Genomic DNA, 15,051 nt, shown 5'->3' on the forward strand with positions numbered 1-15,051 from the left:
ATTTCCAATATTTGTTTTCCTGATAGTAACCCAGGTAAAAATGCTGTGTTTGAATAATGGCTCAAGTTCAGTGACAGAGTCACTTCTGTCATCCCATCTGGGATTTTAGACAGTGGCACACATCACTGGCAGACAACTGTTTCAACGATGTTTTTCAGAAAGCCCAGTTTCTTAACACACCTCTATGTGTAATAAGCTGGAAGACAGAGGAAGACTATTTGTGAGAGAGAATATTAAGGGTGACAACATTATCCATTGTACAGATAAACCTCCCCTTCAGCAGCAAGAAGGAGGAAAGCAATACAGATCCTGCAAAAAATACAGAATGAAATTGTCAGGCAATCTGACAGCACAATCTGAAATTTAGCATGATTTAGCAAAATGTTTCCAAGTATCTATATAGCATCCAAAAATATCCATTGACAGATATTGGAGAAATAATGAATGGCTAAATAGAGCAGGTCAGACTCTGATGCCCTTCTGTGAACTGGGTAGTAGTTTATTCCTCAGCTGCTCCCACTGGCTTCAAATTAAGCTTTGTAGCTGACACTTAAAGCCAAATGTCAGGAGCCCAAGCTCATTGAACAGATCAGTGGAAAAGCTCAGAACAGAACCTCTGACTTGACTCTCTTGCCTCCTGAACTGAAAACAAGGAATAGAAAAAGGCAGGCAGGCAGGCAGGCAGGCAGGCAGGAAGGAAGGAAGGAAGGAAGGAGTCTCCACAATGACTACTTGCCTTTACATATCCTCTTGGTTTTCTTCATAGTATACAAGTGTCTTGTGGTTTAATTGGAAAGATAAACAATGTTTACACACTTACATTGATTTTAAATGAACAATAATTATCAGGCCAGGAACTTCAGGTAAAGTTCTTTCAAAAGGAACGGAAAGTGCCATGGGTATAGAGCAAGAGGAACAGCAAATTTAACACCATTGGGGTTTTCCTTACTGACAGGCAAATTCATGCAGTAAGAGTGGTGTGGCATATGTGACCATATATTAAAAGCAGGGACTGCAACACATCCATCTTCAGCCTGTCATTTTTTCTTGATTAAAACATATCACATGGACACATCAAGTTAAGAAATTAGAAATTAACTACGAGATGTAAAAAATCACATTCTTCTGATCAACCCATAAAGCCTGAAGACCATGCACATGGCAGACTCTTAGTTTAATTTGCCACTCTATTTTCACTCCAACATAATAATTTCTCTTCCTCTCACCTAAGCTAGAACATGAGAAATGTACAGCCTAAAGCTCTTTTGAGAGCAGCACTATGATGAAACCAGACCAGTATGGCACAAAGCTGTTCAGAAGCAGGTCAACAGAGAGACAAGGTGTGTACAAGGAGCCTTTCCCAGGCTGCCTTTCCCAGGTGTGAGCCCAGGCTGTGCAGAACAGGGGACTCACCGTGCAGTGCCCTGCGCTGGCGGCGCTGCAGCTCCGTGCACCCGCTGTGATCTGCACAAGGCACTGGCTGATGCACCTGCAGGAATCCTACATCAGGTGATCTCTAAGATGACAGACCCTCTTGTCCAATGTGTCAGACTGGACATTGGACCAAACAAGGGCATTGGGATCTCAGCCTTGATTCCTCCCCACGCTCTTTCCAATACACAAACTGCAATAACAGCATTCAATCTCTGCGCACCCTTTGCTCCATCCTGGGCAGAAAAGTGTGAACCCTGCACTGACTTAACATTCTTTGTGAACCCTAGCCTTTATTTTTTCACCTCTTCTGTGGTACAAACACCAATCTGAAGTTCCCTCTCTTACTTATTGCTGAGATCATCCTTGAATATCCACCTGGATGCTGAAAGTCATGTATAAAAAAACTGAGATTTAGCAGATACTATGGGTTAAGCACCCATGTCTTACACAGAAGAAAGACAGACACATATGAAAACAAAACCAGGACTTCCTGTATGACAATTTTTTATTTATCAGTATCAAATTACATAGCAAAGTAATGAATGCAGTGTCAGATCATCTTTTTGAATACTGTAAATACAAACAAAATCCACCATATTGCTTAATTATCCAAAGTAAATTAAAAGTTTAAAAATGTGCGTTTCAGAGATTCCATTTGGCATATCCTGTCAATATATCCTGCATAAATATTTCTGTACCTCATTTTCATTATGTGTACCTTAATGCAGCCTCTAGAAAACACACATGGAGGAGATAGGACCTATCATCACCAACTCATGCATCTGCCCTGAAATCACTGAAAGTACCTATCTGCTAGCTCACCTGACAGATAAAAGTGACTGTACCTATAGACCTAGAGATGTACTGACAGATAAAAGTGGCCAGACCCAAAGCTGCCATCAGTGCGAGATGGCTGAATGCAAGATATCACAGCTGTGGATCAGGTCTTGAAATTACTGACAAAACAGTGATGTACTTTCATGGAAGCTGGACTATCTGATAGCCAGATCTTGTACACTCCAATATGCATGGAAATTCCTGGGACATTTACACCACTCTTTACACAGGTCTGACTCTACTAGATAGATAGAACAACTCCCTGTTTATAAGGTTAAGTTATGAATAAAGTCAGGTCTGTCGATTTCATGTAAGTTGAATAGCATTTGGCCACAGCTGGATACAAACTAGATAAATCAACAGAAGTACTTTAATGGTGTTAATCAGCAGTGTCATTTAAAGGGACTTCCTTGGAAACTGTGTAAATAGAACACTTTTTCCTGATGGATGAGATAATAAGCTTCACTTAGCACTGTTCCCAAAAGTTAAGACTACTGAGACGTGGTAGATGTGTGAAATGGAAAACATCATAGAAATATATATTTTGTTTAGAATACAATGAACAGAAGTACAGAAGCGTTGATGCAGGTACTGGAAAGGTAAGGAAAGGGAAGAAGGAAAATTTAGGCAGCAATCCCATGGCAACACAGAAGTTACTCTTGATCCCTCCAATTGACCACTATCAGTGGAAGTCAGGCTTCTCTGGGAAGGTGCAACCTGAGCGCTTGATAATCACGCTGGCCGCGTAATGTCCAGCCCGGATGCACTCAGTCACCGGCCGGTCATAGACGAGCTGGGACAGAAAGCCTATGGGACAGTGGGAGAGAAAGAGAAGGAAGAAAATGGTCAGATTCGTTTTTTGACTGTACCAGCTTGTTACAGGGCAAAGCACTGAAATCCTGGCCTGCCTGTATGTATCCCTGCAGCCTGGCCAGTTTAAATTGAGAACTGCACTTGAGTGACCTGCAGGGCTGGAGTGGTGCTGCTGCTATTTCTTCATGAAGTCTCCAGTTGGTAGGTTCCAGTAAATTCAAGATTATCAAGACTGATCATTATTAGTGTTCTCAAAATGATTTTAACAGAAATCCTGTTCTCTTCTTTATAGAGATAACCCCTAAAACAGAGAGTCAGTTTTCCCTGCTGAGAAGAGAGTTATGAAGAGAGTTCCTTCTGCTCTTACTGGCTACAGCTACAGCCCCAACACAACTGTGTGCAAGCTTTTCTCCAAAGAAAAGAAAGGTACGTAATAGAGAAATATTATATTCAGAGTTACAGGTACTCACAGTGCAAGGAAGGTGAAAAATTTTTACCTGATGAGGAAAGTTAGACATCATTGACTTTGATAATGGGACATTTAATCTAAAACTTCAGGAAGAGTGGGTACCCCTGAGCACGTGCAGAAACCCCCCAAACAGCAAACTGTGCAGAGAGCACGTGGCTCACGGCTTCAGCTGCCACAGCCTGGCATGCACAGCTTGGAAACCCAGCAATCACCAGGAGCTGAGTGCTTTGAAAACCTGAGCACCTCCTAAATGAACAGAGCCAGGCAGTCCTAAAACACTACTCAGAGAAGTTTAATACAAGCAGCACCAGAAATTTTATGGATTGAGTCCCTCATTTCTCAAGCATTTTGTCTTGGCTGAAGCTATTGTGATCAAAAGCATGACAGAAATTATGGCAGAGGTGAAATATGTATTTTAAATTTGGAAGAGGTTTTCAAGATGTGAGAAGTAAACTTAGTATCTCATAATTTAAAACTCTGTCATTTTAGAGGTAATATTTTATTCACTTTTATCCTGTTTTTAATATGTTTCAGATGTATCTCTCTTCCTCATCCAATAACAGAAGGAAAGTGAGACTTGCCCAAGAAAATCAGAATTCTAGCAAGTTGAAAGATGTTCTTTTTAAAGATTTCATCCACCATTTCAAGTTTCTGTCATGCTCAGGCTTTGGGCCTTGGCAGTACAACTGTAGTGTTGAAATCATGTCTCTGCTAAGTACTGTGTAAAACCCATACGTACCAACTTCTGACATATTACAAATTTTGATTCAAAGCTGATATCTTTTGCTAGCTTGCTTCCATATTCACTTTCTCTGTTCATCTGGGTTACTACTGGGAAAAGGTTCCACATTGTACTGTGATGCTGTCATTTAAACTGTGCCCTGCTTCTAAATATTCCTTTTTTGGTACACTAGAGCATAATTTTAGAAGACAATAAAGATATTTCATTCTATGCAATGATGTCTGCTCTTTGGAGATTAAATATGTAAAACAAGAAAAATAAGGTTAGATTAATGAAGGATAATCCTGGTGAGCAAAAGACCTGTTTTCATGAATTACCAATATCTATCTTGGCTTCTTGGTCATGACTGATAGTGAAAAGAATCCTAATTGATATACAGTTCTTTCTAAACTGCACCAAATTGGAGAAGAGCTTGAAACTACAAAATCTATAAATCAAACACTTTCCATTGGAATAGGGAGGCCATAGAGAGTAGGCAGATTAGTTAAAAAAGGAAAAAACTCATATGTTTCTGACAGCAATACTTTTCTAGAGAACTACATATAGGCTGGCATTTCACAGATATTGACTGACACTAGCTGGGAAAAAATTACTCCTTCACCAACAAAAGGTAAGTCCACAAGCACAAATGAAGAAGACAGGAGTTATCAGTATACAAAGAGAAGAATCTGAAACAGGAAGAAATTGTGCTGTGAGTGCTATCACTGATGGCAGTCAGGGATGACAGACAACACAACTGTGGCAGAATGGTCCAGCTGCAATAGTTGGGTAACAGTTGAGAAATTCAAACAGCATGCCTGGCAGAAATCAGATAGTTTCTGAATAACAAGATGAAAATGGTCTGCTCTCCATTAAATTAACATGCATTCTTAGGAGAAACTTTCTTGGATACATGGAGGGTGTCAATCATTAAATTTAAACTGCCTGGGAGGCAGGAGCTTGCCAGTGTGCTTCTGGGTGGTTAAAACTTGAGAGAAAGTTGTAACCATATGTAAAGTGAGGCTGTTCAGACAGTCCATTTCTGACTCAGTAAGTATGAAGATGCACTGGGCAGGTCTCCAAAGGCAAACATGGGGCTAGTTTTGTGCAGAGCATGAATTCAGAGAGAGGTTTATATGAGAAAGAACAACTATCCTCTACATTTATGATCAAGGCATCAAACATACATGAAGATGAGAAAATCCACAGAGCAAAAGACTTCTCAATATCAACTAGACTGACATTGTCATCACCTCCCAGGCTTATTGTAGTTAGTATGTGTCTTTTGTCTTCAGTGAAGCTACTTCTTATTTATTCTGATCTAAGTGAAAGCAGAGTCAGGTGAAAAAACATCTTGTTTTAATTTGGGATAGAAATGAGAGATCTCTGTGATTTAAGAGTGTTGCAGAAATGACATAAAGTACAGCTGTCATATATGAGATATGTAGAAACTGCAGTGGGGAGTTTGCCCTCAAACCATTCTCTTGTCTGCTGAGTTTCTCTTAAAAGGTATGTGTTTCATAGATGAAATGGAAATAGCAGCATCTGACACAATATCACATCGAATGACAATACAAACACACACATCACAAACAGAACTACATCACACAGTAAGACTAGGCAGTTGGCAAAGCAGACCCCAAGGGAACACCAGAAAGCAGTGCTGTTTGAGCAGAGAAGCAAACAGCTCTATCAGGTTGGCTGCCTTAGCTGCAGAATGTTCTTTTTAGTTAATGCAGTAAAAAGCAACATGGTCAGAATATAATTCAGAGTTTGCCTCCCCCAGTGTATAAGGCATGGTGATGCAAACCCCATGAGTCATACTCCCAAGGCATGGATTCAGATCTGAGTTCCAGCTGAAGAAGTTACTCCCCCATCTGTTTTTCACCATGCTGCTTTGCTGCTGGTATAACCTGATACCCTGTCAAAACGAGCTACATCACTTTAAACAGTAGCTGTTGAGCAGGGGATCTTTGCTAACCCAGATGACTGAACCTGAAATGGGTTAGTGAGCACTCAAACAGTCTGACCAGTGAGCAGGGCGGTGGAGGGAAGATGAGAAGCAGTTGAAGGCTGTAATCTCTTAAGGTGCCATGATTGGAAATGCAAGAAGATAAGTGAACATGGCTTCAGACTTACTTCACACTCCTCCTACAACTTCAGAGACCAAAAGGGCAGGATTGAATTCTGATCCTGTATCACAGGCTGGGATCACAGACCTAGATCATCCCAGCACATACTAAAGTAGCTCAGCATCTCCTTCATTTCTGAACTGGTCCCTGGCTATCACTGGAATGGAGTGCAGGAAGCAGCAGTAAATTTAGGCTACACCACACAGACTCACTTCAAATATTTTACCAAAACAATTTCAGGCAATACTGTTTACCATGTTCTAACTGCAGCTGTTCTGCAGCAGCATTTCTGCACTGCTGAAGCTGTGGATGGTGTTGCAAGCATTGTGCACCACTCTTGTCACACTAGAACACAAAGGCAAGAGCCAAACTCGAGGCTTTCCCATCTGCCTCCTGCCCTGTTATCCAACATGCTAACTCGTTCTGCAGTAAGGGAAAAGGCAGTTGCAGGATGCCTAGCAAGCCACTTTGATGCAATGAGCCATCTTGGTAAGCTTTCAGAGTAGACAGGAATGCCTTCTGTCCTTCACAGGCATGGACAGTAGCCACCGTGGCCAAGTAACCACCTTGCACTTAGTAATGATGAGAACTTCTTTGGAACTGGGTCAAATTCATCCCACTGATCTTCGAAGAAAAAAGACAACTTGGTTTCAAAAGTTACTTTAAACCTTGGAGGGGTAAAAAATGTATTTGCATTCTCAGATGATAGAAGAGATTATAACACACCAATAGCTATTTTTGGCCCTTAATTATTTCTTTTCTGCTCAGTAGAAAAAAAGCAACTCTGGAATCACTTTGCTCTGAAATAATTGAGTTAATCTTTGCTATCTCCAGCTTCCTTACTACATATTCTCAAAGACAATATTTGTAATTGTTTGGTCTGCAAACAGAATGAGGGACAGAAAAGTGAAGTGGCTTTGTTCCTTTTTGTGCACCCAACCAAATGGAAAGTCCTGTAAGCCAAGTGTCAGAAGTAGGGCTTGAGCCCCACAGCCAGACCCAAACTGAGGCCAGCTCAAATCTCTTTGGGGATGTCAGTATAGATTTGAAAAGACACAGAAGACAGTCCAATGACTGACACAAAAGGTGTTGTCTTCATTTTGTTACTCCTTAGAGGTGAGCAACACTTAAAAATCATTAAAGGAGAACCAATTTGATTTTCTGGCAATACAGATATTTCAGAGGCAATTTCACTGAAATCAGTGATTTCTTTGAAAGTTTTATTTCTGGATTAATAGTGGTAATTCTGAATGAATACTTAGCACTAGTGCAGTTGGGCAGGAATGTGGGAGTCCGATAGTAGAGATTTAAAACAGTTCTGGTCTGCTCCAGTAATGGTTTAACAACACTTAAAAACAGCTCATATTGAAGCCAAATGTTTCATTTCAAATTGTACACTTGACAATTAATTTTAATGACTGTTAATTACTAATGCTGGCTGAAAATCCATTTATAGCCCCTGACACCCAGCTTCCCCACTATTCGTCTTTCTGCAGTTTCTCTCACACTTCCAACCTCTATAAAATGCCCATGGCAGAATTATTTTTTTTTAATGCAAGAGAGAAAAGCTGAAAAAATCCAGTTATCAAATGCATCAATTATAAACAACTACAAGCTGACCCTGAGTCAGAGCCCCTCAAAACATTTTTGCTATGTGATGTTCCCAGACAATTCTGCTTCCAGATGAGCCCTGAAGCATATAACCTATGCTAGCCAGGCCATTCACCATCAAAATTGTCCCGGCCACAAAAAGGATCATGACCAGATTAGCTGACTCCTCCTTTTTTTGTATTTAAAATTTCTACAGCCTAATTGGTGAACTGCACTTTCAAAAACTGTGTTATTCCACCATGGGGACACTTGCAAGCACCTTTTCACACTCTTGTTCATATACAGAATTTATCACAGTTGCTGGGATGCTCATCTATTTTTAAGTGATCCCACTAGATTTCCAGGCCAGGAGTGTGGGAAGATGCAGTTTTCAAGAAATATTACCCAGTCAATGTAAGCCCTGTAGCTGATATGATCGGGGCTTTTTCTGAGGTCTTTTAGCACTGTTGGAGCGGGGTAATGTTGTTGCACGAGCCTGGTCAGTAGTAACCAGGTGATTGGCAATGCTGCTGCCAAGAGCCAAGCAGCCACCCTAGATTTTGTAAAAGATGTTGGCATCAGTTGATTCTGCAATGTAGTCACTGAACGACCGTACGTCAACATGCTGAGGTTTCTCCTTTTTTAATTTTGTGGCAGATGGTGGATATTACAGCCAAGAACCGTGGTAAGCCAGAGGCCCTGCCCATTGCTATCAAACCAAATGTTGGCTATTCTAAATGGAAACGTTTTTGATTAAGGGTGGGATTTGGCTTCTGTTTTCATGTCTTTTGGCACTGTGGTCTGACACATCAGACTTACAGTATATAAGACAAATTAAATGTAAGCATCTTCAAACACTCTATATTTCAACCTTCAAGCACTTTAGCACTTTCTCTCTCAAAATTTACTGTAAAAATGATTCCATACATGCATATATATTATTAAATACAAATGTATATGCATAGAAACATGTGCCTTTTTCTCTGCTCTAAAATGAAATGGCTCTGTGCTTATACAGAACTGCAGTGCCAGGCTAATTACAATTGAGAGAAAAAAGGTTACCAACCCTTCGTAAAAATGGCCATTTAAGATGTATATCTAACAAGTGGCAACCTTGAAATCTCTCACTAGAAAGAACATAGAAAATCCTTCCTGACTATACCACGGGAGGAAAGTTTTAATAAAAACTAATTAAACTACAAAAATCTCAAGTGGTTAACTGATTTTAGGGGCTAAATTTCTGGCAATTCTAATTATCCTCTTGTGGCTTCACTTAGTGTTTCACAACCATGACAGATGACAATGAAAAACTGCAGTTAAATTCATCCTCCCTGACACCATGCTAAGCACTAGCTTCTCCCTCTCCAAGTAAAATCAATACCATGTTTGAGTAAACACGTTTACAGCTTTATTAGGATGTCTTGCTTGTTCTGTAACAGCGACTTGAAGCTGTGGTAGCAAATCGACTCAACTCAGTTAAACCTAGAGAGCTGAGTAAGAGGCTCATCGATAAGGTTGTTATATAAATAAACTGCAGGAGACCAGAAAGCTGGAACAAACAGCTTGGTAAATGTCAATATTTTTACTTCCAGAGAATGACAAAACTATGAGATCACGACTAAAATTTTTCAGAAGTCTATATTTACTTTATTTATAAAACGGTCACGTGCTAAAAGCATTTCACTGCCTGTGTACAAGAAACTTATTCTTTTATAATCAGCAGCATGAATACTAAACTGAGAGTGTTTTATGAAATGCAGTGATATTGGTATCACTATGCCTATCCCTCTTGTTTTCTTCTTATTTATGGATACATTTTCAATGCATTGAATTTCTGTAAGGATCACTCATATGGGTGTACATCTTCCTCAGTCTGAGGTTATACAGTCATTTATGGACTCATGCAAATAATACAACTTTGCATTTACTAGACAACTACGAATAAGTGAAAGGCGTGTTTTCAGTTTGGCAGCCTTTCCCTGGAATGGAGAGGAGGTGTTGAATACACAAAACAAAAAAAGAACTTAGTCTCCAAAGCTTTAAAGCATTACATGTGGAAAATGCTAATGAAAGATTATAATAAAGAATAAAAAAGAAGAAATAAAACTTCATTACATCCCTGATATTCCATTAGGAATCAGTTACTCAAGGCTGACCAATTTCATTGCATTGCACATGATTGCCACAATTTGGCTCTACTGGGCCAGCTCACTGCAGCTCAGAGAACAAGGTGTCATCATAGTTTCATAGTTCCCAGGGTCTGTATGTGCTCAGGCCCACCTGAGACTCCCTCTAAGGAAAATCAGCAGTCTCATTCCTTTGATGCTTGCATCCCAGTAGGAACAGTGTATGCAGCTGTGTGCTGGTTTGCTCCCGAAGGCTGTGCCTTGGATTGAGAAAACAGACCTGGAGGTGAAGCCTGCTTACATTGATGTGAGTTGTCCTATCACTGCCCTGTGCCTTGACTGCATACTGTCCACCTGCTGAGAGGGGACAGCTCAACGCTGGAGCTTTCATATATTTTGTTATAAATATAAGAAGTATTTTATACTCTGACATCTTTCCACATTAATCATCCTCAGTGGACTGTATTTATAACCTGTTGCATATCACTTCTATTAAATTCCCCAGCACATCTTACTGTCCAAGAAAAGAACCATTTCAGTATAATATGCTCCAAGAAAGATGTGATAGAGGAAAATGATCACAAAGTCATAACTTCTCATGGTTTGGTCCTATTTTTCATTTTTAAGTCCACATGATGAGCATTGGGAAATTTCCTTTAGGATCAGAGTCTGGTTGCCTTAGGCTTGTCTTTGGCAGCCTCCAGGGGAAACATGTGATTAAAAACCCCCTCCAAGCTTACAAGGAGTATCCAAGCCACTGCATGTGCCAAACCAGAAACAGGTACTTTCATTGGAAGTATCTTCTCTTTTTGGAAAAAAAAAATATTTCCATGCTGATATTTCTTTTTGTTTTTCCTAAAAGAATTTCCTAGAAGTGTTCTTCAAAATCTAAAATTCTTCTTAGTAATTTTTGAGACAGAAGAGTGAAATAAGCTTTCTTTTATTAGTACCTGTGGAAAGTTTCTGAGCCTCAAACCATATCTGTTGTATTGATACTAAATGGTGCCAATTACTACACACACTGTGTGGAATAAGAGGAAGAGAACTGCACTAATTTACTATACATATAATTAAGCTGTAAGGATTATAAAATAGAATAATATGTCCTATCCTCTACTCAGTTTTTAACACATATTCAAGTGCAATAAAGGTTGCATGAATGTAACTTTATAGCCAAGATTCATATGCACAAAAACTAGGAGATTTGAAGTTGCATTTGCAGAACAACCATCTCTCAGGAGAGTTTTATTTGCAGGTGTGCTTCCACACAGCCAAGCCAGCAGTATGTAAAGAGAATCAAAAAGCAACACCCAGTGCAGTGGGAATACGGGAGCTAGGCAGCCTGTGAATTTCCTGACTTTTGTGGGCTGAAATAGCCTACCCTAGCATTATATTCATAATGCTCCTATTTTAATACAGTGACACTTAATATCTTTTGCCTCTTTAAATATCTGTTAGAATTCTGGACTGATAGCAGAAATTTAGTGATCACCAATAACAGTAACATAACTTTCCACTGGGTCAGAGATCAGTGTCAAATCAACCCACAAGCGCTGCTACTACCATTGCTCTTAACTGGAACCACGTTTTTTCTTTTAATTCCTTTTTGCTGCAACCTTCCCATCTTCACACTTCAAGTATAAGCCCATTGCAGTGTGGGGGAAGTGAACAAATTCTGGGAGACTTTACCATGCTGTTATATAACAAGTGAGAGAGGACCCAGCTTGTGAACACCACGGCCAGAGAAGTGTCCTTATGGTCATTGTGTCCATGTCCTTAGACCCCACTGAGGCATGTTAGATGTCAAACAGACAATATATTTCAGTGTATTTTTGTATTTCATTGTGTGGTGTTTTATCTCCTGTGAATATAGCATCAGCTTAATCTGACACATCATTTCTTAGGGGACTATATCCTGCCCTGATTCCCAGGGGAATGTTCTTGATGATCCAATCTGACGAGTGCCTCTGTCTCTACTCAGAATACATTAAAATAACACAAAAATATTGCCAACAGTCTGCAAGCAAGGTAATAGTAACTCATTAAAGTAATTTCTAACCTTCCACATGAACATTTTCTTTATCATTACATGATTTTCTAACACATGACACATTAACATAAAATGAAATGTTATGAGGGTAGGCATAGTAGGCATGACAAAGTATTTTAAACGGTGATGATTTGCTTTGAGGCGTTAAGTCAATTTGTAATTGTCCCATAGCTATTACAGCAAAAATTGGAACTTTGTAATTGGTTTTGAAAATCTATTTTTAACACAGTAGGTTTGTTTTTTAAAGTGTACACAATCTATTTGACGTCTATTTTTCACAAAACCTGTCCAGAATGTCACTGAATTTATGGTGAGGTAAATTAGGTCTTTTAAAAGCCAATTTTGCAAAATATTAATCCTCTTGCTGTGTATGAGGCTCCCTTAAAACTGACAGTGTCACTGACAGAAAGAGAGACACAGAGGCTAAAGGAATCAGCTCCTGCTTCAGTCTAATTAGAAACTTCTGAGGGTTTTTTAATTCCATACACTGATCCTTTTAAGTGGATCTTTTGCTTCTACATGTTATTTAAGAAATGACAGCAAGTATACTATGCTTTGCCTTTAAATGGAACAGGTGAAAATGTGAATTACTATATTTACATTACTGTATTATAAGAATACATATGTAATGAAATGAGGAGGAACAGTTAGAGACCAAGACAAGAGTAGCAATTAAAGCAACAAAAACAGTATAATCACAATTATACTTGGACCTCACATGCAGACAGGTTTATGTATAATCTCAGCACAGAAGAGGGTATTCTTCCCAAAGAAATAATTTTGAATGGAAATTGGTAAACAAAGAAATAGGGAATTAAAAGGAAACCAGAAATATTCCATGTTTTTTTCTGAGTGATACCTACTTTTACGGTTTTGTTTAAGTAGCTGCAATTCAAACTGTGGCAAATTTCGAAAATGAGCCAATACTAATGTTGAAATTACTAGCAACTGGCTACATTATTGATCAGAATAATGATGTGCCTCTAGCTGAGACTGAAAAAAATCAACCAGGAACATATAATCTGGTATCATATAAACTTTCTAGCTTGTAGAAGGTCAGTTACAGAGATAACATGGTCCTCTAATAGCCTGGGTTTATGTGGGGTGTTTATCTGACAGAGTTCTGAGTGCCATCAGAACACAGGGGTGGTAAGTCATGGACATGCTGACAGGTTATCCCCTAGCAAGCAAAGATTGATGCCCTCTCTGCAGCTCAGCTATTATACTCCTGTATGCTGTTTATAAACCAGGAGTAGTAAAGATGGGAAAAATGGGCTGTCAGTCAAAGTGCTGATGACACTAAGTAAGTATTTTTATTTCAAAGCTTCCTATCTCATCCACCATGATCTTAGTAACAACAGGATTGCTCAGAGGCAATTAGCCACCAATGTCATACAAATGAAAACTAAGAGAGTGCTGCTTTCTATTATTACAGTTATCTTTACTTCAAAGAAAAGCCAGAACAATTCAAAGTAGTATCCCCTCTCTCTTTGCTGGTAAAGATAAATTTTGTAGCAAAATTCAGCCATTACAAATTACATGCACATACATATTTAATTGATATCACCAAAAAAATATCCCTTGCTCCCAGCTGGCAAGTAGCTCTGCATCTCAGAGCTCTGGTGTTATCAGAAGGGAGTACTTCACAGCAGTGACATTTTATCCACTACATTTCTCTCTATAAAATGCGATTAAAAAATGACAACTTCCCAAGGTATCTTAAACAAGTATAAAAACCTTATAAAAATTAAAGACTGCTCTAAGTGGGTGAAGTAGCTTCTGATATCACGCTCCTGCTGTTCAGTAAGGAACTGTTCCCAGCTCCTCGTACTCCTATTTCAACAAATCTAGAATGTTCTAGGGGTGGTGAATACTGGAGGGAGAGCAGCCCTTACAGCACAGGTTTATACAGAGAGAAAAATCCAACAAACAAGTGAAATAATAATTTTTAGTGTAAACAAATTCTTCCCCAGTCTTTAAAAGCCCTAGAAATCCATTAAGTAACTTTTTTTTTAATATAGTCACAAGCTTACTCCTAATTTAGTGTTCTGAAAAAACATTCAAATCTGTCTCTGCTGAAGGCATTATCAGATCTTTGCATGTTTAGCACTCCTGGAATAGACATATAGAACTATTCATAAGAGCTTATTTCATTTCTCACATGTGCACATGCCTCTATCCCCACAATGCTTGCACAAGGAATGCAGAAGGGACTTATTAGAGAGTCATGAGTACAGTCCCTCCTTGCCCTAGAACAGATTTATTGCAAGAAGATGGAATTCCCACTCTTTGAGCTTCATTTTTAAATTCAGTCAGCTCCTACTCTGGAGCCACCAACATCACCCTCTGAAGACGACTGAGTCTGGATTTCCAGAGAAGCAGGAACTGGCACCTGGGAACTTAATACCTACAGGATTAAAATTCATAGGACCATAACACAACTTAGGTAGGAAGGGACCTCTTTAGGTCTCTCCCTCCAGCCTCTGGCTTAAGGCAGGGTAAACTCAGATGATGTCAAATCCCATCAAGATGATTTTTAAATTTAAAAATCACTGTATTCCTTCCATAAATGATGGATGCTACATAACAACAGCATAAGAATTAATATACTGGTTTCAATTATGTTTCCATTTTTATCAGTATTATATTTGTATAAATCCACCAGCTTCAGTCAAGGTATTCCAAAGCTATCCTAGCGTGTTCAGAAAACAAAACCAGACTTTTTTTCAAAGAGGTTTCTGAATCAAACACTTCATAGTAGAGGATTAATGATGACCAATTACTCTGTGCACTATATATTCTTTGCAAACCTGTGTTTTTATTTCTTGTACTGTGGTTTTAGAGGTACACATACACATATATGTACATGCATAATATAT

The 15,051-nt window shown here is 39.1% G+C and overlaps 1 protein-coding gene across 1 annotated transcript in view; it reads right to left on the reverse strand.

The window, feature by feature from the left end:
• Positions 1–1,921: 1,921 nt before the first annotated feature.
• ADK (adenosine kinase) overlaps positions 1,922–15,051 on the reverse strand; it is a 234,395-nt gene continuing 221,265 nt past the window's right edge. Inside the window, exon 11 of the mRNA XM_056495131.1 lies at positions 1,922–3,078. Within this exon, the coding sequence (XP_056351106.1) occupies positions 2,954–3,078 (125 nt within the window). The 3' untranslated portion in view covers positions 1,922–2,953. The remainder of the gene's footprint in view (positions 3,079–15,051) is intronic.

This window comes from Oenanthe melanoleuca, chromosome 6 (assembly GCF_029582105.1).
Source record: "Oenanthe melanoleuca isolate GR-GAL-2019-014 chromosome 6, OMel1.0, whole genome shotgun sequence".
NCBI lineage: Eukaryota > Metazoa > Chordata > Aves > Passeriformes > Muscicapidae > Oenanthe > Oenanthe melanoleuca.